General features: G+C 36.1%; 2 protein-coding genes and 1 long non-coding RNA gene across 10 annotated transcripts in view; 2 read left to right on the plus strand and 1 right to left on the minus strand.

Annotated features, from left to right (window-relative positions):
• The window catches only part of Pnpt1 (polyribonucleotide nucleotidyltransferase 1), a 40,213-nt gene extending 35,779 nt beyond the window's left edge, over window positions 1-4,434 (plus strand). For both annotated transcript variants that reach the window (XM_004867257.4, XM_013066461.3), the window contains exons 27-28: window positions 3,029-3,076; window positions 4,175-4,434. In XM_004867257.4, the coding sequence (XP_004867314.1) occupies window positions 3,029-3,076; window positions 4,175-4,333 (207 nt within the window). In that variant the 3' untranslated portion in view covers window positions 4,334-4,434. The remainder of the gene's footprint in view (window positions 1-3,028; window positions 3,077-4,174) is intronic.
• A 6,369-nt stretch (window positions 4,435-10,803) lies between these two features.
• LOC147826959 (uncharacterized) lies at window positions 10,804-16,625 on the minus strand. 2 transcript variants are annotated; one of them, XR_015453103.1, is made up of 3 exons: window positions 16,486-16,625; window positions 12,052-12,160; window positions 10,804-10,887 (listed from the first exon to the last, which is right to left on the minus strand). It is a non-coding gene; the product is annotated as an uncharacterized LOC147826959 (long non-coding RNA). The 2 variants fall into 2 exon arrangements; XR_015453102.1 differs by having other exon boundaries at window positions 10,804-10,933.
• A 95-nt stretch (window positions 16,626-16,720) lies between these two features.
• The window catches only part of Ppp4r3b (protein phosphatase 4 regulatory subunit 3B), a 61,765-nt gene continuing 51,707 nt past the window's right edge, over window positions 16,721-26,778 (plus strand). For 3 of the 6 annotated variants that reach the window (XM_013066445.3, XM_013066446.3, XM_087216357.1), the window contains exons 1-3: window positions 16,721-17,344; window positions 18,630-18,685; window positions 18,999-19,084. In XM_013066445.3, coding sequence (XP_012921899.1) covers window positions 17,256-17,344; window positions 18,630-18,685; window positions 18,999-19,084 — 231 coding nt within the window. In that variant the 5' untranslated portion in view covers window positions 16,721-17,255. Of the gene's footprint in view, window positions 17,345-18,629; window positions 18,686-18,998; window positions 19,085-22,680; window positions 22,748-26,778 lie in introns of those variants that run through there. The other 3 variants (XM_004867259.3, XM_087216356.1, XM_021246301.2) reach the window with 2 other exon arrangements.

Consider the following 26,778-nt stretch of genomic DNA (forward strand, 5'->3'; position numbering starts at 1 on the left):
AGAAGACCCTATCTCAAAAGAAATTACAGTGAAAGATACGCAGCTATTAATTCCCCTCAAAATACCCCCACTCCTTGCTTCAAATGCACTTATTCCATTGTTCTTGCCACTTTCTGAAGTCATTTTGGAAGTCTTATTTCCTGAGTGTCTTACTGAGGTATTTTTAAAAATGCAGTAAATGCTGCTGCTGAGTGCCATCCAATGGAAAAACAGGCTTATAAAACCATTATGGTGTATTTTCATCCAGATCTGGCTCTTCCCCAAAGGCAAAATGACCATGAAAGAGAAACTTTTTGAATTAATTCAGGATATGAAGGCAGCCACAAGAACATAAAGACATACATATGTGTCTTTACTATAATAAATGTTTTTAAATTTAAACATTCATTGTATTTTTTATCATCCCTTGTATATTAGAATATAAAGTTATAAAGAATAAAATAGGGGCCAGGGATTTAGCATAGTGGCACTGTGCCTGCCTCACAAGCACAAGGTCCTGAGTTTGATCCCTGGAATTGGAAAAAAAAAAAACCAAACAGAAAAAGAAAGTAATGTATTAGTGACCCCAAAATAGGTAATGTACACAATGAAAAATAGACCAGAAATAAACCTAGTTGTATAGATGCGGCTATAATACATGCTAATGCTAAAAATTGCATTTTCACTAGTGAAGAAATAGAAACTATTCAACAAATCAGTGGTTTAGTTGGTTATCATAAAGTAGTATCTCCATTCATTTTTATACCAAAATCCTATCTAAAGACCTAAATTTTAAAAGAAAATGGTAGCGAAAGAAAATCTTGGGGTAGGGGGCACTAAAAGAAAATATGGATAATTTTAATACAGTGATAACTCAGTTGTTGAATGGCTCCAAGCTCAAACATTCCATGACTTGAACAGCAAAGTTCGAAAAACCTGCTCAGTGTTTGTAAATTTAAACTGAAAATCAACTTGAAAACACCTATATGAGCTGAGAGTGAGTCACACATTACATCTCAAAGCAGACACAAAGGGTGACACTTCAGTCAAAGCGCTGCTCTTATACAGACAACATATAGTGCTTGTATTAGTGCATTAAAACATTCGTCACTGTGCTTTTTGTGTGTGTGCTTTGCATAAAAGATTGGAACCATGGCTCCAAAGAAAGTTAGCAATACCAGCAGTAAAGCTAAGAGGGAAACTGAGCACAATAGAGTTAAAGAAAGAAATCATTGTGAAATTTGTTAAAGTCCTGGAAAAATGAATTTATAGGTGTAATTTTTGGGCATCAGAACCAATTATTTTGGTTTTCCTTATTATACGAAAATATGTTCAGTTCTTGAACATTTCAGTGTTCAAACAGGAATTTGGAACAAATTGAGTTGAACAATCAAGGTATCACTGTAATCTTGATGCTGGGAAAATCTCTTTTCATCGTCATATCAAGGCCAAAAACATAAATAAATGGATAAAATTTGACCTCGGGTTTTTAAATTATATGGCAGAAATCACAACAATGATGAAAGATAAGTAACAACCTAGGGAAAATAGGCTTACATCACATAACAAGGGCCTAATATGTCCAGGTGTATAGATTAATAAGAAAAGTGAGAGCCATGGTTGGTGGTACTCATTTGTAATCCCAGCACTTAGGGAGTCTAAGATGGGAGGATTGAAAGTTTGAGTCCCACTTGTTAACATAGTTAAACACTGCCTCATAAAGGGGAAAGATTGGAGCTCAGTGAATACAATCCCCATTACTGCAAAAAAAAAAAAAAAAATGAGCAAAACATAGAGACAAATTTTTTGTTTTGTTTTTATTTTAAGGGTTTTGTTTTTTAATTTGCTTTTCAGTGCTGGCGAATGAACCCAGAGTCTCATGTGTGCTAAGCACATTCTTGACCACTGATCTATTATAACTCTATTGCCAGGCTTTGTTTTAAAAAGACAAACTACCCAGGGCCAGGGATTTAGCTCAGTGGTTCCGCTGCCTGCCCTGCAAGCATAAGGACCCGAGTTCGATCCCTGGTACCAAAAAATAAATAAATAAAAATAAAAATAAAAATGTTTCTATTTATTCGGGGCTGGGGATTTAGCTCAGTGGTTTCGCTGCCTGCTGCGCAAGTGCAAGGACCCGAGTTTGATCCCCGGTACCAAAAGAAAAAAGGACAAACTATCCAATATCAACAACAATCTTTAGAAATGCAAATAAATGCCTGGCTTGGTGGCTTATGTCTGTAATCCCAGCACTCAGGAAGCTGAAGTAAGAGGATTGCTGTGAGCTCCAGGCTAGCCTGGGCTACATAGTGAGTTCAAAGTCAGCCTGAACTGCATAGAGAGACCCTGTCTCAAAAAAAAAAGGAAATAAAAACAAGATCTTTTCCTTTGAGAGAGATGAAAATTCCCAGTGTGGGGAGGAGAAAAGATGGATATTCTCATACACTATTGGCAGGAGTGCAAATTGGAACAAACTTTTTGAAAGGTGTTTGGTAAATGTCTGTGATCCTAAAATTATGTGTACAATTTTATTCTGAGTATAATTAGAATAGATGAATAAATGATCAGTGCAACACTACTTGTTTATTTTTCAACTTTTTATTTTGAAAAAATCTAAACCTATAGAAAAGGTCAAAGAACTTTGAACATTCTGAACATTCATACCTTTCACCTAGATTCATGCAACATTGGTAATTTAAACATTTTAAAGTAAAAGGGATTGCTTAAATAAATTATATAGTTTGAATACTCAGCTGTAGTGTTTCATGTATTGATGAGAAAAGACATTCTGAACATGAGTGAAAATCAGCAGATCTACAAACAAACAGAGGCCCATTTTTATAAATATAATACACAACAGACAAATGAAGAAATACTCAGTGAAGTGACAGCCATAGTAATCTACAAGTAGAGTGGTTTTAGATAATTTTTACATTCTTCTAAAGACTTCTAATTATCAGATTTTATGATCGGGGAACCATTAAAACTGTCCACTTGGGAAAACATGAACTTCCATGGTTATTAGATAATAGATTAATATGTTTTCTTTCAGATTAAACATCCCACTGCCCTAGGATTAGAAGTTGGCCAAGAAATTCAGGTATCTATGTTGATTTTTTAGCCTTAAAGTTGTAAATTGTACTTATTTTTAAAAAGAACACTGAAAGATTAGAATTAACATCTATGATATGTGTTATTTATATGCATTGCCTCTTTTTTAACCTTCAGGTTGCTTAAAAAGACTCACTAAGGATTTAGGACACAATTCTTTCTCTCAAGGAGCTTACATTTTACCTAACAGCAGCCATCTTTAGAATTTTCAAAAAATACATGAGCATGTTGGCTGTGCATACTCAAGTAATTTGGGAACAGACAGACATGAGAACTGGGATAATTTTGTTGGACACCTTGAATGACATATTTGAGGAGTTGAAACTGGTTCTCCACTACTTGAAACTAAAAGTTTTTGATCTTGATAAGAGCCATGCTCTTCAGGCCTAGAATTCTAATAAGAAAAATTGACCTTTTTTTGGTAGTCCTTTATGAAAGGATGAAAGAAATCATTGCTGATGTGGGGGTTTTTGGCTGTACCTCATTGTGTTCCAGTTTCACCTAATACCATGACCTGAGTAACCGAAGCCACCAGCTTATTCCCTAAACTGTAGTACCATTGTTCAAGTAGCCTCCAGGGAAAGATGAGAATTTAACATACCTCTTTTAGAAGATTGTTTTTTACATCAGGAGAGACTTTAAGCCTGCCACATTTCCTTCAACTTTCATTTTCCACAGTAAAACCAAATAAACTCTAGTATGCTGGTCCCTTGAGTAGTAGTGAAAATTTTAGTGACCTAAGCATAACCCTGTGTAATCTGTAGCACAGTTAGGTTAAGAGAGCTCTTATCTAGAATCAATAACTGTGGCTTTCATTGGCCTTCCAATATAGGGACTTTGAGAGAACAAAATGGCATAGAGTTAACAGAAGATTCTAACTAGATAATTAAATACTTTGTCTATTATTTTTGTAATTACTTAACCAAATTATATGTATTGAGCATATACCTCCACATAGCTATGCTTTCAGTGACAAAATAGAAACATTCATTAATCATTGCCTTATTTGGACAAGTAAATTTAAATGTCTTAATTTAGATGTCAATTAATGTGCTGTAACTTAAAAGAGTAAATTTTTTTAACACAGGTGAAATACTTTGGACGCGATCCAGCTGATGGAAGAATGAGGCTTTCTCGTAAAGTGCTTCAGTCCCCAGCTACATCTCTTGTCAAAACTCTAAGTGACAGAAACAGTGTTATGATGAGAGAATCTATTTCACAATCATCATCTAATTCTTCTGGGTGATTTTTTTTAAAAAAATAGAATTCTAGGGTGATATTCTGTAGCAAAATCGTAAGATGGAGAATTATATATAGTATAAATATATTCAAATTATTTGTATCAGAGTATTCATTTACATGTGCCATTTTTTTAAATTGCAAGAATAATCTATATTTGCTTATTTACATTATAAATCAATAGATATTTATTAAAAGTAAATCATTTATACATCTTAGGAAAGGTTACCATTTTGTTTCTTTGGTTCTAAAATACCCAAAAACCTTAAAAATAATTGATCAGGGGGTGTAACTTAATGGTAGAAAACTGTCTAGCATATATGATGGCCTGGGTTCAATCCTTACCATCACACACATAAAAAGAAAGAAAGAATAGATTACATATGATACAATAAATCTCTTCCTACATCTCATTTTTCTTCTTTATATAGTTTTCCTTTAGTCATCGTATTTATGGCTTACCTCTTCACTCAACAATTTTTCTTGCCTATAACAATTTTACAGACTGTAACTTGCCATTTTCAAAGCCAGGGTATATATCTACAGAGTAATTACCAGTATATATTAAGAAGTTGAGGCAGGTAATCTCACCCATTTTTAATAATACAATGCCTTTCAATTGGTCACAAAACCATAAACACAATAGAGTAAGTCTTACAAATGGAATTCTCAGTAGAATGAGGTAATCCCCTTTTTTTTTTTTGTACCAGGGATCAAATTCAAGACCTTGAGCTTGTGAGGCAGGAGGTGGCACCACTGAGCTAAATCCCTGGCCCTACATTTTTTGAATTTACCTAAAGATACAGAAAATCATTTACTCATCAAAAAGAACTAGATCATTTTTTGAGTGTGTATATTTCCAACATATGGATATTTTTGGAATAAGAGCTAGAGCAATCATGATTTTTCAGTTAATAAATGTTTGAAATAGTCATGTGTAGAAGTTATTGATATAATTAACTTCTGTCAAGTTCATCCTCATCATTTAAAACATCATTTCCACAAAAAGTAAACAGATGGAAGTCATAATGTAGAATGTGTAATCTTTTTATAAATCTGATAAAAAATATGAATTTTAAGGGTCAGGAATTTAGCTCAGTGGTTCTGGCGCCTGCCTCGCAATTGCAAGGTCCCGAGTTCAATCCCCAATACAAAAAAAAATATGAATTTTTGTTTGTGTTTTTTGGTTTTTTGGTGCCGGGAATCAAACTTGGTACCCTGCACTTGCGAGGCAGTCGGTGGCTAAAAAATATAAATTTGTGACTCAGGGCTAACTAGTTCATAAAATATTAAAAATTTGGAAGGCCAAGACAAATGAGTTTAAGTCAATAAACCTGATTTATTTATATATATATATATATATATATATATATATAATCTGTATAAAATATCATGGTAGGTAATGTTATACTTTCTGAAATGTCAAAGATTAATTGAAAGTGAAAGTTTAAATTTGATAAACTGATTTAGTCAAAAAAGATTTTTATTGTCACTTTTGCTCTGTTTAAAACACTATCCTTAATGGTAAAATTTTAGAGTTTTTTGGGTTTTTTATTTTTTCCAACACTGAGGATTGAACCCAGGGTCTTCACATTTAGCTGCATCTCCAGCCCTTTTTTATTTTTTGGCAGAGTCTCACTACACTGCCCAAGTTGGGCTCAAACTTGTGCTCCTCCTGCCTAATCCTCTTAGAGTGTTGGGATTACAGGTATGTATTACCACACCCAGCTTGAAATTTCTGTTTTTAAATGTTCTCTTCCTTTTCAGAGGGACTAGCTACAATACTAATAATTTGGGAAGGTGAAGCCAGTTATTAAGCTCTAGAGACCTGTAGTGCCACAGATTAAAAATACAGCTCAGTAACTGTAAACCACCAAGAAGATTCACTTTTCCACTTAAATCAAGAGCCTTCCCTGTATATCTCCTGTTTTCATTTTGATTCAAATCTTGGTAGTTCTTCCTACTTAACAATGTTTTTCTATAAGAGTTATGGCAAAAAACTCTGTAATTTATAGTGATTGAATCAAATTGAATGCCCATCTGATATAATTAGCTCAATGTAGATACTTATAAGATTTTTTTTTACTTTTATTTTGACATATACATTCCATAAATTACTAGTGATATGGTTTTTATATAGTTATTTTTCCTTCTTTTACAAAATATCTTAAATTTCTGCATATAAAGCTGGAAGTATAAATAGCTGAATCTTTCTTAATTCAGTTCAGTCAAGCATGGCATTTACTCAACACTTACAATGTACCATGCATTATAATGTGTGCAGGTGATGTGTCAGTAAGCAAAACAGCTCAAGTTCCAGTGCTCATATTCTAGTGAATGCAAACTGACAGTAAATACATATACAACATATAAAGTGAGTGCTTTAAAGAAAAACAACTGAGTAACGGGGGTAGAATCGTGAGTAGAACTTATGATTTTAGATAAAATGATCCAGAATGGTTTCTCTGAGTAGATAATATTTAAACAAAGACCCAAATAAAGAAGTGGAGGGACATTTATACTATTTGGGAAAGATAATTTCAGATATAAGGCTAACAACTTCATTTTTATTTGTTATTGTATGTTTAGAAGTTAAAACAGCTTTTTAATTTTATAAGCCAATTTCACAGAGTTTGGACCTTTATTCCTTATCATAAGAATATAAGACAAGAAGAGAGAGCCAATGCAAAGTAATGTTTTTTTCAAAGCATTTAATCAGATAATATACTTGGTTATTTCCAAGGAAGGGGTAAACACTGGGATTGTGAAACAAGTTTAATAGGCTTTTGCAAAATTCTAGGCTCATGAGAGTTGAGACTAGGATGGTAGTGGAAGTCAGGAAAGAGAAGGCTTAAAAGGCTCATTGGGTATTAAAGGGCAAAATTAGCCTAATGCTAAGCTAAAACAAAGAGGGAAATTTATCACAGGGCCGTAAGTTTTATTTCATAGTAGCCAAGTCACATAACCTGTGCTTGACTTGAACCAGGACTTACAAGTTATCAAGAACTAAGCAGTGTTTCCTGTCTACTTCCTTATGTTGTCTCATGGTCCCTCTTTTGTGCTTCTTTCTACAAAACTTTTTATTCTTTTCTATAAACTTATTTTCTCAGCAGGTGGTAAAAGATAGCTATCCCACAGCACATTACCTGTCTTTCAGGTTGAGCTCTCCTGGAGGAGAAATGGTAGGATCATCCAGGAACAAGGTGTTAAACCTCAATATAATGCACATAAAATAACAGCATACCAAATTAAATTGGAATTTTACCTAAACACATGTCACTTTATATAAGTATATCCCATGCAATATTTGGGATGAGCTTGACACTAAAAAATTATTCCTTGTTTATCTGAACTGCAAATTAGTTCTGAGTGTCCTGTATTTTTATTTGCTAAATCTGGTAACCCTAAATCTGATATAAAAAATTGGTCATAGAATTGCTAAGATTGGGAACTGCTATCTCCAGGAAAAGAGAATATTCTAAAACAAGCAGGCTGAGCAGTTACCAAGATACTACAGAACAATTACAAAGACATAAAAGATAGGCTTAGATTAACCCAGATAAGACTGGGGTATGCATATATCATAAGGAATGAAGAGCAAAGCAGTCATGGCTAAGGATTTTAGTCTAAGGATTGTGAAAAAATATAGGATCTCTGACGTGAATAGAAAACTGAGAAGGGCAAAATATCTTTGAATAGAAAGATGTGATGAGTGTAGTCATCAACCAACATAGAGGTGAATGTCCTAGAAAGCTGATAGGGAGGGAATAAAACACTTATACAGACAATATTAAAGTAGTCCTAGTTTCACCATCTGAAGCATATTTCATTGTCATTGTACTAGGTTTCAAAATAACTGAACTTAACAAAATTACTTCTAATAAAAGCTTTAAACTACTTATTAAAAGCATAGTACTACATTATGACATGGTTCCCTTCAAAAACTTACAGTTTAATTTGAAGTTACTAATTAATGAAAGATTGATAAACACTCTACTGAAGGTTTTTTAAAAGTTAGATATACAGAACCCATGACACAATGAAAATAGTCCTAAGAAAGAAGTTTAGTTATAAATGGCCACATCAGAAAAACAGCCAGCCCAAATAAGTAACCTAATGCTGCATCTAAAAGTCCTAGGAAAACAAGAACAATCCAAATCCAAAACTAGTACAAAGAAGAAAGTTACAAGATCAGAGTAGAAATTAATGAAATTAAGACTGAAAAAAATACAAAGAATCAATAAATAAAAGCTGGTTCTTTAAAAGAATAAAACAGAGACTAACCCTTAGCTAGTCTTAAAATGAAAGAAAGAAAGACAGACAGACAGACAGACCCAGATCAATGCAATTAGAAATAAAAAGGCTAGAGGTCCCAACCAGAAGCCTGCCGGGACAATTAAATGACAATGAATAAAACATATCGGAATCTATGGGACACAATGAAAGCAGTCTTACGAGGGAAATTTATAGCAGTGAATACTAGGAATATTAGGAAAACAGAGCGAGCCCAATTAAACAAGCTGATGCTGAACCTCAAGCTTCTAGAAAAAGAAGAGCAGGACAAACCCAAAGCTCGTACATGGGAGGAAATTATAAAGATCAGAGCAGAAATCAATGCAGTGGAGACTAAGAGAACAATAAAAAAAAAAAAAAATGAAGCACAGTTCGTTCTTCAAAAGAATAAACAAAATTGAGAAACCCTTAGCCAAACTTATCAGAAAAAGGAAAGAAAAAGCCCAAATCCATGCAGTTAGGAATGAAAAGGATGAAATTACAACAGACCCAGCAGAAACCCAGAGAATCAATACCTACTTTCCAGAACCTATACGCCAATAAGATGGAAAACACAGAAGAAATGGACAGATTCCTAGATACATATGAACTATGTAGTTGAACGAAGAAGACCTAAAAATTCCAAACAACCCAATATCAATCAACAAAATTGAAAAAGTAATTAAAAACTTACCAACTAAGAAAAGCCTGGGTCCTGATGGCTTCACTGCTGAATTCTATAAGACATTTAGAGAAGAACTACTGCCACTACTGTTTAAACTCTTCCATGAAGTTGAAAGGGAAGCAATATTCCCAGATTCATTGCTGGAAGCAAGCACTGCCTTGATCCCCAAAGCAGAGAAAGACCCAACCAAAAAAGAGAGCTATATGCTAATCTCCCTAAGGAACATAGTTGCAGAAATCCTCAATAAGATACTGGCAAACAGAATGCAGAAGATCATAAAGAATATCATACACCCTGCACAAATGGGATTCACTGCAGGGATGCAGGGATGGTTCAATATACACAAATCAGTAAGTGTAATATGCTATATAAATAGAGCCAAGGACAAAAACTATTTCAATTCATTAGGGACAGGAAGAGAACTAAAATAGCGAAATCAATTTTAGGCAAAAAGACAAGGTTGGGTGTATCACAATCACCAACTTGAAACTATACTACAAAGCTACTGTGATAAAACAGCATGGTACTGGCAAAGAAACAGACCTGAGGATCAGTGGAACAGATTAGAAGATGCAGAAACAACTCCAGACATGCTCAGCCACCTCATCTTTGACAAAGGAGCCAAACCCTCACTGGAGGAAAGATTTCTTCTTTATTAAATGGTGCTGAAAAAACTGGCTTTCAACTTGCCAGAGATTAAAACTAGACCTGTATCTCTCACATGCGCTAAACTAAAACTGAAATGGATCAAAGATCTAATTATTAAAATAGAAACACTAAACCAGATGGAAGAGAGGTTACGTAGAACTCTTGAAGATACTGGCGTAGGAAAAGATTTCATGAACAAAAGCTCAGTTGCCCGTGAACTAGCACAAACAATCAACAACTGGGATCTCATCTTATTAAAAAGTTTCTGTGCAGCAAGAGAAACTAACAGAGTGAAGAGACAACCCAAAGAGTGGGAAAAAATTTTTACCATCTGTTCCTCAAAGATCTACTATCTAGAATATATAATGAACTTTAAAAAATCAGACCTCCCAAATTGAAAGACCCAATTCAAAAAGGTCCATTACCCTGATTCTAAAACCAGACAAGAATCCAACTTAAAAAAAAAGAACTATAGGCCAAGCTAGAATTAATGAAAACAGACATAAAAATCCTCAAAAAAAAATACTGACAAAGAGAATGCAACAAACCATCAAAAAGATCATATGGTAGTACCTCGTATAAGAATTTAATTTTTTTTTTTTTTACAAACTTAATTTTTTTTACGATTTTGGGGAAGATGGCTGTGGTCATGTTTGCCACCTAATGCGGAGTTTGCAAATAAAAGCAAAATTTTGCCAGTTTTGTCTGTGAACCAAACTGTTTGCAAACAGAAGTGCTTGTGAACTGAAATATTACTTTACATCATAAACAAGTAGGATTCATCCCAGGAGTGCAGGGATGGTTCAACATATGCAAATCAATAATGTAATACATCACATAAATAGGAGCAAGGACAGAAATCACATGTTTACCTCAACAGATGCAGAGAAAGCCTTTGACAAAATCCAACATTCATGATTTTCAAATGTGGTATGTATACACAATGGAGTACTTCTCTGCCATAAAGATGAACTTGAGTCATTTTTAGGAAAATGGATGCACCTTGAGACCATAATGTTAAGTGAAATAAACACACAAGCTTAAATGTCACATGATTTCTTTTATATGAGAAACAAAATATAAATTAAGAGAAAAATAAAAGATACATAATAGGTAGGGAGACATCTTTTGCAAAAGGGAAGGTGAGCAAGGGATGGAGGCAGGAAGGAGAGAGGAAGGGAGGGAATAAAAATAAGAATTAAGATGTGTTATGTACATGTACTAACTCCCCACAATGAATTCAATCATTATGCACTCCACACATAAAAATTTTAAAATAATAAAACTAAAGACATCCAAAAGATATTTTATGCTCAGTCTATTTTAGGGTGTAATTTGAAAAAGGTCAGAGTGGTAAGGGATATATAATGTTCTGATGAATTTAAATTAGGAAAAATGAGCTTTTGGTATACAGTGAATACATCTATACTTTGGAATAGTAAAAAATAAAAAGTCATATTGTAAAAGAGATGGAAATCAGGCATGGTGGCATGCACCTGTAGTCCCAGCTACGTGGAAGGCTGAGGCAGGAGGCTCTCTTGAACCTGGGAGTTTGAGGCCATCCTAGGCAACATAGAGCCTTTCAGGGAAAAGAAAGAGAGAGAATTCTAACCTAGGAAAAAATGTAAAAATTTCTAGGAAATGGAATCTGAATTGGAGTTTAATATAGAGGTCATATTTCAGCTGGACTTAAGGGATATTTATAAAAACAAAAGCAGCCTGTGGAGTAGAAAGTTTTATCAATGGATGATAAAGACTAAATAGAAGTCTGAATGTGGAGGAATTCAGAATATTAGTCTTAAGACTCCAAACTTTCTTGTGCATGTGCTGGGAAGCATTGAAAAATACCCAAAGTTTCATGAAAACCAAAATTGAGTTGTTGGCTATTTTTTTATATTGTGGCTATAAAATTTAATGTAATTTCCAAGGACTCATAAACTAGATGATGCTAAAAATAAATGCAAGCACAAAATATGTACAAAAAAATCTGTGAAAACAGATGTAAGCATCTCAAGAAAATATTTAGAGAAAAGCCCTATGATCACCAAATACCAAAGAAGTGATTTATAAAATTCAATGTACATTCCCTAGAGAGTTTATAATGTTAGAAATGTCCTTACCTTGGCATTGCTGGGTGTGGTGGTGCATACTTGTAATCCCAATACTTGGGCGGCTGAGACAGGAGGATCACTCCCAGTTCAAGGCCAGCCTGAACTACGTGGCAAGATTCTGTCTCAAAAAAAAAAAAAAGCCAAAAATGAAAATGTCCTTAACTTGGTAAGAACATATTATAAATTAGAAACCTGTATTTAACACTTGAGACATGGACATTAAAGTCAGGAATAAAAAGAATCACCACTATTACTCTTAACAGTTATCGAGGTCCTAAGCAATGTGAGATTAAAAGGTTGAGTGAGAAAAAATATTTGCAGATGACTATCTAAACAACACTTTAAATTGTTACAAAATAATTATGACTATGTAATAAGAGAGCATGCCAAAATAAGCTGTGTTTTCCAAGACTCAAAAGCTGCTGTGTTGTGAGCTCATTTCCAATCCCTTGAGGATAGGCAATTGCTTTTTATCATGCTCGAAGACCCAACCTAATCGTGTGTTTATCCCAGCTTCTGGAGTCTTTGCTAGGGTTAAATCTCTCCCCAGAAAAGTGCCTAAATCAAAGAAGTCTTATTTATCCAGCCTGAAATTTCACCCCCCTTAATTGAGCACTCTCAAATCCAATCCCAAATGTACTCCTTGACTCCTGATAACATACTAGCTGATTTCAATTCCCTCACGTGCAATCTGTCCTCCTTTATCCAGACCAGCTGCAGTCCCCACACAGATTATACTGAGATTTAAACCTAGTACCTTAGCTTCATAGGTGGGGAGGAAATGAGAGCAGATGTAGAAGAGGTCTTCCTGGAAAGAGGGACATACTTGCTCTAACTGGGAGGTAGGAGGTAGGTATTATTTTTTAATAATAAAAATTATTAAAAATTTTTCCTGAAAGCTCTGAGGGTCCAGACATGTCTATAATAGAGTCAAAATCCTAAGGGGTATCCATCCATATTTCAAAGAGCCAGGCTTTCCCAAGCAGAGCTTTGCATAGTACAGGCTATGCTGGGCATTTAAATATCTTTAGAGCTCCGTAACTATCAAAACCACTTCTACTCTTCCACCATAATAGCCCCCTTTCAATAAGCTTTATTTCCCTTGTATCCTTCAGATACCTCAATTGTGAGTTTGTTTTTGTGGAGCTTTGTTTCTTTGGGGGATCTAGGGTTTTTTCTTGTTGTTTGTTTGAGACAGGATGTTGCTAAATCACTAAATCATTTTTACCCAAGCTAAACTTGAACTTGCAATCCTTCTCTCTCAGACTCCCAAGTGCTGGGATTACAGGACAGGTGTGCACCACCACACCCAGCTCAGATGCTTCAATTGTTACATCGCCAACATAATTCTCCTTTTTGGAATGTTTTCCTTAGAACACTACTGGTGAAATCTTCAGTACCAGGGTGGCCACCTTGTACCAATGTTAATGGCTTGTATCTAGATGTTCCCCAAAAGCTTGTGCACTCATAGGTGGGGCATTTTGAAGCTGCCTGGATCTAGGGTGTGTGATGCTGAGATTAAGGGTGCCTCACCCGGGTGTAGATGGCACCAATCAGTAGGCTTACAGCCTGGATAGAATATAAAGATAGCTTCTGCTGTTTCATTGCTGCTGCTTCTGCTGCTTCTTTTCTGCTTGCTGCTCACTGCCTTCTACTTGCCACACCATGGACTGTTTCTTCTCTTTTTTTTTGTACCGGGGATTGAACTCTGGTCCTTGCACTGGCAAGGCAGGGAATGGAACCACTGAGCTAAATTCCCAGCTGGACTGTTCCTTCTCTACAGTGTGCCTCTGCCATGCTGCCCTGTGTAGGAACCAGGCAACTATGAACTCAAACCTCTACAAACTCTGAGCTAAATAAACTTTTCATCCCTTAACTTATGGGTGTTGGGTATTCTGTCTCAGCAACATGAAAAGTGACTAAGACAGCCAGGACTGAGTAAAGCCATTCCCCACACTCCTTATAGACTGTTTTCTTGCACAAGTTGGTGTACCACCTATGTCAGTTCTAGTCTTCAGAGAAGCAAATGCCAAAAAGAGATTATAGTTGGCCCTCCTTTATTGGGTCCAGCATCTCCTAATTCAACCAAACTAGTGTGGAAAATGTTCAGGAAAAAAATGTACCTCTGCTGAACATATACAGACAGTTTTATCATTAATCCTTGAACAATATAGTATAACAAGTATATATGTATTGCAATGGGTATTATAAATAATCTAGAGATGAAAGTGTACTGGAAGAGGTACTGAGTTATGAGAATATATTCCACTCACAGAAAGGGCTTTAGCATACACAGATTTTGATATCTGTGGTGGTCCTGGAACCAGTCCTCCAAGTTATGGAAAGAAAACTGTATACACTCTGTGCGTGTGTGTGTGTGTGTGTGTGTGTGTATGAATATACATATAGACATACATTTATATTTATTTGTCTATACATAGACTATCTCTGGAACAAGACTATAGTTTGTGAGACCCCTGTTTAACAATTATTAAAAATTTGGGCTGGGGATTTAGCTCAGTGGCTGCCACCTACCTTGGATGTGCAAGGTCCTGAGTTCGATCCCTGATACAAAAAAAATTATGAAAAATTTAGAAACTGTGATAACAAATCAATAAAGCACATGAACTCAATAGGTTACATATCCATAAAGCTGGCTATGGTCTGGCAAAGTGTACAGGAAAATGGCATGGTTGTGATTCCAAGAGGAAAACAGTAGCAGGATACAGGAACTGAAAAGACTTACTTTGCATTGTGTTATCTTTCTCTGCCTTCTAAGTTTTGTACATGTAAAACCACTACTTCTCAGAACAAAATGGATCATGGGTTCTTTGGGTAGCAACCCTTCAGATTTTTTTATGCCTGCCTGAAGAAAAGACACTGTCCTGGGGAAAACATTTGGTTGGGGTATACTTCTGCCCTCAGACTTAAGCAAGCAGTGAGCCTTGTACTGTGCAGGGCCTTGCTTTGGCCTTCTATCTATGCATCTCCCAGTGGGGTGAGAAGCCCATGAAATCAAGGGGATGTGTCCACATGGAGATAACTCTCCACTTAAAATTATGCACTGGGCACCTTAGAATTCCCTTCCCTAAAGGCTAAGCTTGCTTCCAGGATTTGCCCAGTCTTCTTCCCAAGGTCTGTCCTCAGTAGCCAAGAAGTAACTGCCCTATATTCAGGTAGTGTAAACAGACCTTAGAAAGAAGGCTGGGTTATTCTCTGACACTGGGCTCAAAAGTTGGCTGTGAGTCAGATGTAGTGGTGCAAGCCTGTAATTCCAGCACTTGGGAGGCTCTGACAGGAGGATCGCCATGAGTTCAAGGCCAGCCTAGGCATAGTGAGTTTGAGCCCAGCCTGAACTACATAGGAGGCCCTGTCTCAAAAAACAAAAACCACCACCGCCTGCCTCGAAAGCACAAGGTCCTGAGTTTGATCCCCGGTACTAAAAAACAAAGGTTGCTGTGAAAATTTTCTCTAGCCCTTCTAAAATAGAAATGATATTTTCTCTGGGCCAAAATACTTCATTGGGGGGGGGGGAGCATATCAATCACTGCCATTATGTACCTTATAACGACTTAATTTAAGTACATTTTCTGAGCTCCCTTATAAATTTTTTTTAAAAACTGTAAATCCAGATCTTAAAATTAGAATTTTTTAAACCAGGTTCCCGGTCTGTGGAAGACACTGTACTATTTTTTGGCCTACCGGTGAAGAATGTTCACAGGTAATATGGTCAAAACAGAAGCACGTTTTGACAAACCCGTCGATAAGTAACGACTACAATTCCCAAAATGCACTGCACCCTCAACGTGACCAACTCGGCTGTTTTACCTCAGACCAACGGGTTGCAAAGAACAGACAGCTGAAAGAGCTGAGCGACTTGGCTATGTTAAAGAGTAATAAAGGCACAGAAACAAACTATATGCTACTGTGGCCCGAAGCATAACGTGTACCCACTGTGCAATGTGTGACGTTGAGTGGAGATTTCCTCCTTCCCTTGCTAAGTGAACAAGACGGAAAACTCAAGAACTGCCTGCCCCCAAGAGAAACTTAAGATATCAAAACAGTGCTCTTTAAGAAGGCAGCTCCTCGCCGTTTCGCTCATCTTATCTACAGAATTATTCTCCAAGGTTACAAACACTGTATTTCATGAAGCCGAAACTTCGCCTTTCGATGAACAACTACTAAGAGCCCTACAACAAAACGCTTCGGAGGGATAGAGAACAGTTAACACCTTTGTAAGATATTAGAGTCGCCTTGGGATCTTCAGTGTCCACGGAACATTTCCTGGACAGATGCTTAACTAAAACAGATTCTATAACAAGATTTAGTGGGTTTCAGTTCGGCTGAAAGAGCTCTTTCACCCCTTCGTCTTCACAGAAAGATTTAAACTTTTATGTTTCTGTCTCAGGTTGTCAGGGTGTTTCCATTAAAGAGTGCAAGCACCTTTCATTCCATCTTGCTCCATGTAGTCCTGTTCAAGAACGCCTACTTCTCTATTTGGCTTTACTCTTCCTCAGAGTTTGGGTCCCAGCCCTCAGGAACTTTCGCGCAAGCCGCCTTCCACAGGAGGGCTTCACGCGGCGCAGGCAAGGACGTGGAGTTCGCGAGAACCTCCCACCAATCAAGATCCCGCGCAGGAGGCGGGCCTAAAGAGAAGGAAGTCTACTTAGGCCCTCCCACTTCGGCACGTAACGCGCTCCTAATTAGAGCCTGGAGCATCCTTGCTCTGAAAGCGCGTGCAGAGGAGCTAGTGACGTGTTTTGGGCTTGTCGGCCTCCGTAGCCCCTGCTAGGGCAAGCCCGTGTGAGCCTGCTGAAAGAGGAAGAGAAAGGCCGAGAGAGTCGAATTACAAGATGGCGGACCTGTAGTAGTCACGGCGGCGGCGGCGGGAGAACGAGCTCTGGGGGACGAAGGGAGGGGAGGGAAGGGTGGGTGTGTACCGGGGTGAAGTGAGAGGTAACGGACACTCTGAGCGAAGGGGTTTCGCTAACTCTTGTCGCCCCTTCTCGCGGCTGAACCTTTGGAGCCATGGTGTACTCGGGCCTCTCAAGAGCTGCTGCCGCCGTTGCCACCGCCGTTACCGTCTCCGAAGAGTGAGGGTCCCGGACGAGGTGAGCGAGGAGGCTGCGGCCAGAACGGTAGGGTCAGCAGCTACCAACCATGTCGGATACCCGGCGACGCGTGAAGGTCTATACCCTTAACGAAGACCGGCAATGGGACGATCGAGGCACCGGTCATGTCTCCTCCACTTATGTGGAGGAGCTCAAAGGGATGTCGCTGCTGGTTCGGGCAGAGTCCGACGGTAAGATTGTTGGGACGGTACATTAAGAGCCATCCGCTTTGGTTGTGGTACAGCTTTAGGTTTAGGTTTTGGGCCCTGTTACTCCTAATACCACCTTTTGGGACAGCACACTGATCTTGAGTCTGCTCTTCTGTGTAGTTAAAAACAAACTACTTTGCCTGGATTTACCCTCAGTGAGACGCAGATTCTGTTTCCCCCGCCTCCTATCCCTTTTAAAGACTTGACCCCTTCATGTCCTGTCCTTCCTTTTAAGAGGTTTACAGTGTAGGTGAGAGTGAGGAGGAAGTAGTAGTAAGAGATAAGGACCTGCTAGCCCTGGGGAGCTGACACCCGCTCCCGCTTTCGTTTGATTCTTACCCGTTTATGAGGCTAGTACAAAGGTTTACTGAAACTTTTATTGAGTGCTTTTTCCCTTTGAGCCATATTTTGGCAACGATTCTTACTTAAGCTACAGTCTATTGTTGCTAGTGAAAACCAAAAAGGTTTTTTTTTCCCTTGGGGTTATTGCAGTCTGTTGCCACCATACATGTACGCGCGAGCAGATCGTCTTTCGTCTGGGGTCCATCAAGGCTGCCTTCCTAGAAGGTGCCATAAAAAAGTGGATACTTCACTACCTCATCAAGTTAGGACACCAAAGCAGATTGTAAATTCGTATTTGTCGATTGTTAGGATTCATGTGACGTATTTTAAAACTATAAAATATATAGCTCCAAGTAAAACATTTTTCACGGTATAATCAGAATATCTCAATTTTGAGCAACTAATAGGTGCAGAAAAATAGGGAAATAATCTTAGATCTATTCTCGACTTACTTTGTACTCTTGTACTTTCCCTTTTCAATATTCGAGGAGTATTTCTACATAAGGTGTTTTTTTCTTCAGGTTAGAAGTAGGATAAATTTAACACTAATTCATATACTGAGTTCTTGGATCTCTGTTGCAGTCCTTCATAGTTTGTTGTATTTGGCTGGCAATGAAATAAAACAACTTTTATTAAACTGACTTCAGGTCGTCTTTTAGATTTCAAAATTTTCATTTCAGTGAAACTTCAGTAATCATCTCATCTCATCTTTGAATGGTTTTAGATAGATTGTTTAATTCTGTAAGTGTATATGGGGATTGGATTAAATATTCTAAAATAAAGCCTACCTCTGAGGAGAAAATGTACTATATTAGTATTTCAGATGTTCAGCTGGGTGAAGGGACATTGGTTTTTTAAAATGTGTGTTCATATATTTTATTCAGGGTTTTATAATTTGAGACTAACATTTTTTTTAATCTTTCAGGATCACTACTCTTGGAATCAAAGATAAATCCAAACACTGCATATCAGAAACAACAGGCAAGTAGTCGTTTATCTTTAATTTGAAAGACCTCATCTATGATCAAGGAAGTATTAATCTGGCAAAGATGAGAATGCTTCCCTGACAAGAAAAATGTTTGGTAAACAAAGCTAGAGACCTTGTGTATTCCCTAACAGGTTAAAAGTTTCAGACTGAAAAGTGGAAGTTTTTGTACTGGCACTAATTTATCATCTTTGAAGTGAGCCACTGTTAGTTCATATTAGAATACAATGTATTTGTTAGTCTAACTAAATAAAGTATGCCAAGTCTCATTTATATCTTGTACACCAAACCTTTTATTCACATTTAAAGGAAATGACATAAAAGAAAATTCCAAGGGATACCTTTTAAAGCAAGGAAAGCCTGTTCCTGAGGTGAAATTAAATCCCTTGACTAAAGTGAGTTTTTGAATGAACACTTAAGTCCTGTTATTTAATTGTTGTATTTTTTAATCAGGGGATACTTTACAAACACATTGAAAATTATGTAACATTTTCTGTTTGTATTTATTGTCTTATCTTGGGAAAGAAAACCTGTGTTGTGTTTTAATATGCCTAATTAATCTAAAAACAATAGGAGATTCAGCTTTTCTGTGAATGTTTTCATTTTTATTATGAAATATATCAAAATTGAAAAGTGTAGAGAATAATACGCTGGTGGTCTGTAACACTGCCACATTTAAGAATAACATTCTACTATATTTGTTTCAAATCTTTTTGTAATATTGAACATTATTGATATAGTTAAAGCTCCCTTTGTATCCGTTTTATTCTATCTATTCTCTATCCTCCACATAGGTAAGCCTATTTGGAAGTTGATGTGTATTCTTTTTGTACATGATTTTATATCTTTTTCTGCATATGTATGTATTCATAAACAATGTGTAGTCTTTTGTGTTTAAAACTTTACCCAGCTGCTATCATCCTCTTAACATGTATTCTGCAACTTGGATTTTTCACTAATTTTGAAGATGTATTCATGTTAGCAATGTAGATCTAGTTGTTTTTTTTTTAAAACACTGTATTGTATTCTAATGTGTTATATACACCTATTAGATATTTGGATTATTTCCATTTTGTGTGTGGTATGTAAAGTATAGTAGAGATTTTGGAAGAAAAAGATTATTTTAGAATTATAACATCAAGCCTACTTTCAAGGTCTATGAAAATTTGAATGCTAAGAAATAAACACTACAATTGAAGGAATAAAATTGTGTCTATTGGACAGCTTTTTAATAGTAAAAGTTTTTTATTGTTAAGTAACTATTTTAGTTATGTAATACATTCTCAGTTCAAAATATTTTAAATTTTTATTCAATTAACAGGTTTTTCTTCTCTTAAGGAAATGTTTAAAAAAAATTTTTTTTGGTGAAAACTCAAAAACACTTGTTTTAAATTGAACACCCAAGGATTTTTCCCATACCTTAGACTTTTTTTTTTTTTTGGTATTGGGGATCGAACTCAGGTCCTTGCACTTGTGAGGTAGGCATTGGAACCACTGAACTAAATCCAAAATGTACAATTTAAGTAAATTTAATTTCTAAGTCAGCCATGAGGATGTTTATTCTTTGTCTCTGCACTGAATTTTACTACATAGCTAGTTTGGATTTTTTCTTTGCTTGCTTGCTCACTTGTAGAGAAATACTATTATTTTGTCATTTTTCCTCTTCTCTGTGTGAATATAAGATCAGGAAATTTATTTCTTTTTTTATTTTTTTAGGAAATTTGCTTCTTAAATGTGACTAAGTCATAATCATTTCCCTAAAAATTTAATTATAGATTCTTCTCAGGTTGTTTATATGATCTTTTAGTTGTTATTACTATTAAAAGGATCCCATTATGGCAGGCATTTATTTATAAAGTAGTCCCCCAACAGTAGTATTTTACAAATGGTTCTGTGAGTATTTTACAAATTTGGGAACATGATTTCACACATATTACTCTGCTAGAAAACTAATTCCAGGTGAATAATATTTTTGTATGCATTTAATATCTATAAAGTAGAGAAGAAAAATATACTTTTTTAAAAATTGTGCTATTTGGAAATATTTTCTGTAACTAGTCACTTATTTGTGTTGGTTTTTTTTTGGTATGGGGGATCAAACTCAGGACCTCATGCTTGCCAGCAGATGTTACACCGCTGAGCTACATCCCCGGCCCTTTTATTTGTGTTTTTAGGGGGTTGTTGTTGTTTTGTAGTGGTACTGGGCATTGAATCCAGGGCCTTCACACTAAGAAGCTACATTCTCAGCTATTCTTTTAATTTTTATCAGGAGCCATGGTTTCATTAAGTACGAAGCTGCCCAGGCTGAGCTCCAACTTGCCGTCTTTGTGTCTCAGCCTCCCAGAGTGCTAGGATTACATGTCTGTGCCACACACTCTGCTTAAATTTCTTTTTTTTTTTTTTTACAATAGATGCAGTTTTTCTTATTTTCACCAAAATCTAAGTTTGTATTTTTTTATAAGTTACATAAATTGGGACTTTTAAATAATATTTTTATGTTCATTAGTATTATTTTTTTATGTCTGTGTTTTTCACTAGTCTTGTTCATTAGTGGACTTTTAATTAAAACTTAATTTTTAATTAAAATTAAATGTTCATTAGTGGATTTTAATTAAAACTTTGATGATTAAAGTTATGTTTATAGGATATTTTGCTGTATTGAAATACATTGCGTAAATTCGGAGAAATACTTAATATTCCTAACATTGCAGTTCTAAAATGATCCAATTACTGAATTGTTTGCTCAGAATGTGTTTTATTTTCTTCCAGAAGTCAAGTACTGAACTGTAGGCTTAAAATAAGTAAAGAATGAGTCAAGTTGAATGTCAAATGACTGAATATCAGATGTCATCATTCATTCACATTGCTTTCTTCCTTAATGTGCATACTAAAAAAGTTAATGGGGGAAAGATGTACTTTACTAGTAAACCTGTGTAGTAATTAAACATATACTTTGGAAAGAAATGAGAGTGATTATACAATATAGTATGAAATAAAGTGCCTGATGTGTGTGTCAAATTTTTAAGCTACTTAAAATTAATCCCACTGATCTTGACTAAATCAAAAGCAGATTCATAGGGATATGTAGACATGTAGAAAATTTTTCTAAACACAGTTGTGTGTTAATTGGGTTTAGGGGAAAAGTACAGGGAAGTCATCACCTCAATTTTATTTGGAGACAAGATTGTACAAGTGAAACAATTGCAGAATGATAATAAGAGTGCTAATAAAGTAGTTTGACCCAGTCTTCATTGAAGGCCCATGAAAGTATTTCTTAGAGAGGCAACTGAAGTACATAAAAGTTAAGATTCTTGACTGGAATTGTACAGCAGGTGTATGCTAATACAAAATATTATAAACAGATAACTTGCATTCCACAGCCATGGGCAATAGAAAATTAGAGATGGAAGAAACTGATAAGAACTAAAATCATTAAGAAAAACTACTCTTGGTTGTTGCTGAAGGAACTGTGATAAGATAGGAAATAATAAACCAGCTATGAAAAGTATTAAATCTATTTGCAGTAGACATTTTTTGAAAGGTTGGTTTGCTAAACAAAAGAGCTGTTACAGGTGCTTATAGGGATCTAATGTAATGAAAATGATACTGTGTTTAAGGAAAACAGTGTAACTGTCTAATGAACAGAAAGAGAGGGTGGAGCAGAAGAGCTTTGGGTATAAAGACCTTTTGAATTAGATACAAGAAATGAAAGTTTGGAACTTGACAGGAAGAAACTGAGCTCAGTGTAATTTCAAGAAAGTGCTAGAAGATTGAGTGAATGATTAGATATGAAAGAGAAGGAATCAAAGGTCACTAGTAGTGTTTTTGAGTCTTTGGGGCCAGGTGAGTGGGAGCAAAGTGGTAAGTTGAACAGGTTTACATTGTTTGGTTTGAGGCTCAATTATTGAAATAAACTTTAGCTTGAATATATATTCATTAGCATGATTTAAAAATTCAAAAGGTATTTAATGATGTCTCTTTCCCACCTCAGAGGCTGTCCATACCTTCCCTTCCTAAAGGCCATGCACATGACCAGTTTCTTATATGTCTTTTTACAGGTATGCATATGTAAACAAATGCACACCATCATATGTATATACATAAGTATACACATATAATATGTATGTGTGTGTATGTATATATGCTCCCTTTTATTGTTGTAAATGATAGCATACTACTTACTGTTCTGTGTCCCCTTTTTTCATTTGAAATATAGTAAAATATGTGGAAAAGTCGTACAGTAAACTCTTGGGACTAATGGTAGGGTATGAGTTTAGGAAAGGAGTCACTGACTTTAGTTTGGATTTTTAAAATGAGGTTTGAGGGCCTGGGGATTTAGCTCAGTGGTTCCAACGCCTGCCTTGCAAGCACAAGGTCCTGAGTTCGATCCCTGGTGCCAAAAAAAAAATGAGGTTTGAAAGCTTTTTAGGAGTTTTTAGCAGAAGAATAACATCCAGAATACTTAATAAAAATCAATCTGGAATTGGAGAGAGGCAGTAAGTATGGGACTAGTTGAAAGATTGCTGCACACAGGAGGTAATATTGAATATGACTAAGGTAATGGAGATGTTGGAAGAGATGAATGGATTTGAGAAGTATTTTGAAAGTAGAATTGACAGGGCATGGTGATTAGGAAGGAAGATTCAACGAAGTAGAAGGATAAGGAGTTAGAAAGACTAGAGAATAAGATAAATGTGTTTCAGACCAACAAAGAGAAGAATTTCAGTAAGGAAATAAAAGCCAGTCAGTCATCAAATGGCTTTCATATCCTGTAAGATTAAGACTGGGAATATTCTAGATTTTGGTTATAAGAATATAGCTGAAATGAAGATACACAAAAAATGATATCTATTGCATCTGAATCTTAAATGTCAAGATAAGCTAATAAAATTCAAGATATTGGTTGTTCAACCTCAAGAGTTATTGTGGGGAATGAACTAGTGAGCATATAGGAGAAAGATTTCTACAATTTTGAGTGCTGCATTTAAATGACAGTGTGAATGTGCAATGAGGGGAATCTTTGCTGTTAAAGTGTAGCTCAGGTGCAAGAATAGAGGAAGTGAATGATTAGGTTGCAAAGACCTGGCTTAGTAATAGGTAGAAAGGCATTCTGAGTGTGGTGATTTGGAACAGGACCAAGAAAGTATCTTTGGGAATCAAATGGAGACAGTTCCTTCTTATTTGGGCATCTAGGCATGCTACTTAAATATGTTGCAGAGGATGCCAGGATGCAAGTTGTTAGAAACATTTTTAGAACTGGTTCACATACATGGCATTATAGTAGCAATAATAATTTAGACTTGGGTAGTTTTAAATTTTTGAGTTCTATTAATTTCTAGTTTGTGGGATTTCAATCAGATTTTCTCTGTTATCTTTTTTTAAAATGGAGATGCTACCTATCTCATGATGGTTGGGAGTTAATGCATGAAAATGCTTTAGCACAGTACTTTATAGAAGCTCATTAAGGGAACTGTATCCATAATAATCTTATAGTCCTGATGAAGGAAAGTCAAAGAGTTTAAGTCAGCCATGCATGGTGGCACACACCTGTAATCGAAGCACTGAGGGAGGCTGAGACAAGAGGATTATAAGTTCGAATGCCGCCAGGGCAGTTTTGCCAGACTGTCTCAAAAAGGGTTAGGGATGTGGCTCAGTGGTACATTGTGAAGAAAACGTAAGTGAAGGAAAGGAACTACTAAAGGATTAGATACATTATTTGGTTACTTACTTATTTTCAAACTTTGTAATTAATTTTTGAATGGATTTTATAAATATGCTGATATTTCAGATATGTATGTACTTTCCCTTTTGGAAAACTTCAGCACTGTGTGTACTAAATTTTGTGTGAATAGTTAGGAACAAATACGGAGTTAGTCTGGCAAATGGTAGAATCTCACATATTTGATAACTAAAGTTCATTACTGAAGTAGATCAGTACCAAAAGGAAGAACTGGGGGGGGGGGGCTTGACTTACACCTTTTAAAATGCCTATGGTACAGGAGACTTTTTCTTTAAAAAGGTTATTATGTACCAGGTTTATAATAGATTTTCAGGTGCCATTTAGACTCTGGATTAAGAACCCATGATTTAAGTAATATTCAGCTATAGAATATAGTAAGGATTTTTTGTTTATTGGTTAGCCATTTTGTGATACTAAAGATTGAACCTAGGGTCTTTGCACTGAGCTACATCCCCAGCCCTTTTTATTTTTTGAATCAGGCACTCATTAAATTGCCCCAGTTGGTCTGGAACTTGCCATCCTCCTGCTTCAGACTCTCAAGTACCTGGGATGACAGGCATGCACAACCACTCCTGGCCTATAATCACATTTTTAATTGTTTTAAAGGACTACCAAATATAACTGACCTTTTTCTATTCCTACAAAATCAATTAGAGTCTGATTTCCAAAGGGACACAGTAATGATTAAATATTTTACTTAAGGAAAACTCAAGTTTCTTTTGGTTTAAACTAAATCATTAATAATGTCCCAAAGAGATGAAACTATTTGCCATGCACAACTAAGCAAATAATATATTAATAACAAAGTACAAGGTTGAAAACAGATTTTACTATGAGAGATTGAGCTTGGCTATACCTAGGCTTTTTGGATTTGCAGGAGATGCTTCCATTTGACACTTTCCATTCTGTTTTAAATATTGTTTTCCCATTTCTGTGCTCTCTCTCCCCTAGTAGCTTTTATTCTGATACTTGGAAAATAAACAATTCTAAGTGCTCCTTCTGGGTATTTTATTACTGAGATGTGGGAGCAATAGATGGATGGGATTTGTCACCCATTTAGAGTAACATGGAGCTGGAAAGTCCCCACTCTATTGACACTTCCCTACCCTTTTTTAATTAACTGGAGATATAGTTAGATCATTTCTCAAATTTGACATATCAAAAGTATTACCTGTGACCCCTGATAAAAATAAGCGTTTTGTTTTCTTTGGGTTAAGGTCTCACTGTGCTCCCTGACTGGCCTCAGACTCAAACTCAGCTGTCCTGTTTCAGCTTGAAACAGGCATGTGCCACTGCCCTTAAGCTATTTTTTTGTTTTTGTTTGGCCATGCTGGGGATTGAACCCAAGCTAATGCTGAGCTAGGCCCCTTAGCCTAAAAGTAAGGATTCTTAACCATTTCCCAAGATCATTCCTCTTTGCATTTTGAAAGGACTCTTAGTTTCTTAGATTTTCACTGGATTGAGGGAAAAGAATGTAGGTTAGGAATGGGAAGAAAATAACAGAAGAAAACAGCGATGGAAAGGGGCACTCAGTTACCTTAATTCAGATTTCATTGTTTACTAGACTTTCTCTTGGAAGCTTGGTTAGAACAAAAATTGAAAGACCTTGGATGCCTGCTAAAGGGTTTTGGATTTCATTTTGTAGTACAAGTGATCTCCAAAATGGAATATTTAATATGAAGCATTGGGATTTGAAAAACCTTTTGTTTCTATGTTTTATCAAAAGATGATACTGAGTTTTGTTTTGTTTTGTTTTCTGTTTTCAGTACCAGGAATTGAACTCGGGACCTTGTGCTTGCCAGGCAGGAGCAGCACCACTGAGCTAAATCCCCAGGCAGATACTGAGTTTTGTTAATGTTTAATAAATAGTAAATCAGGTGTCTGAGTCAGAAACATAGTATTCTGAGGGAAGAATAACATTTTTATGAAGTGTTTTGCACCTGTTAAAAGTTACTGTAGCCAAGCTATCGTAACTCTTATCAACATGGACAAATACCTTAAAAAGGGTTGAGAACAGTAGTAGTACAAATGAAGACCAAATGATCAAACTTTCATTTACACTCCTAGTATTACCTGTCGGCCTTGTGACGAAGCAAAAACAATGATGTAATAGCTCTGACAAGAAGTTGCCTTCCCAGCTGGGTGCACGCCTGTAATCCTAGCACTCAGGAGGCTGAGACAGGATTACTGCAAGTTTGAGGCCAGTCTAGTGAGTTCAAGACCAGCATGGACTACATAAGAAGACCCTGTCTCAAAAAAGCAAAAGAGGGCCAGGGATTTAGCTCAGTGGTTTTGCCGCCTGCTGCACAACTGCAAGGACCCAAGTTCAATCCCCGGTACCAAAAAAAA

This window comes from Heterocephalus glaber, unplaced genomic scaffold, assembly GCF_053883595.1.
Source record: "Heterocephalus glaber isolate CG9 unplaced genomic scaffold, H.glaber_assembly_v1.0 deba00001457, whole genome shotgun sequence".
NCBI lineage: Eukaryota > Metazoa > Chordata > Mammalia > Rodentia > Bathyergidae > Heterocephalus > Heterocephalus glaber.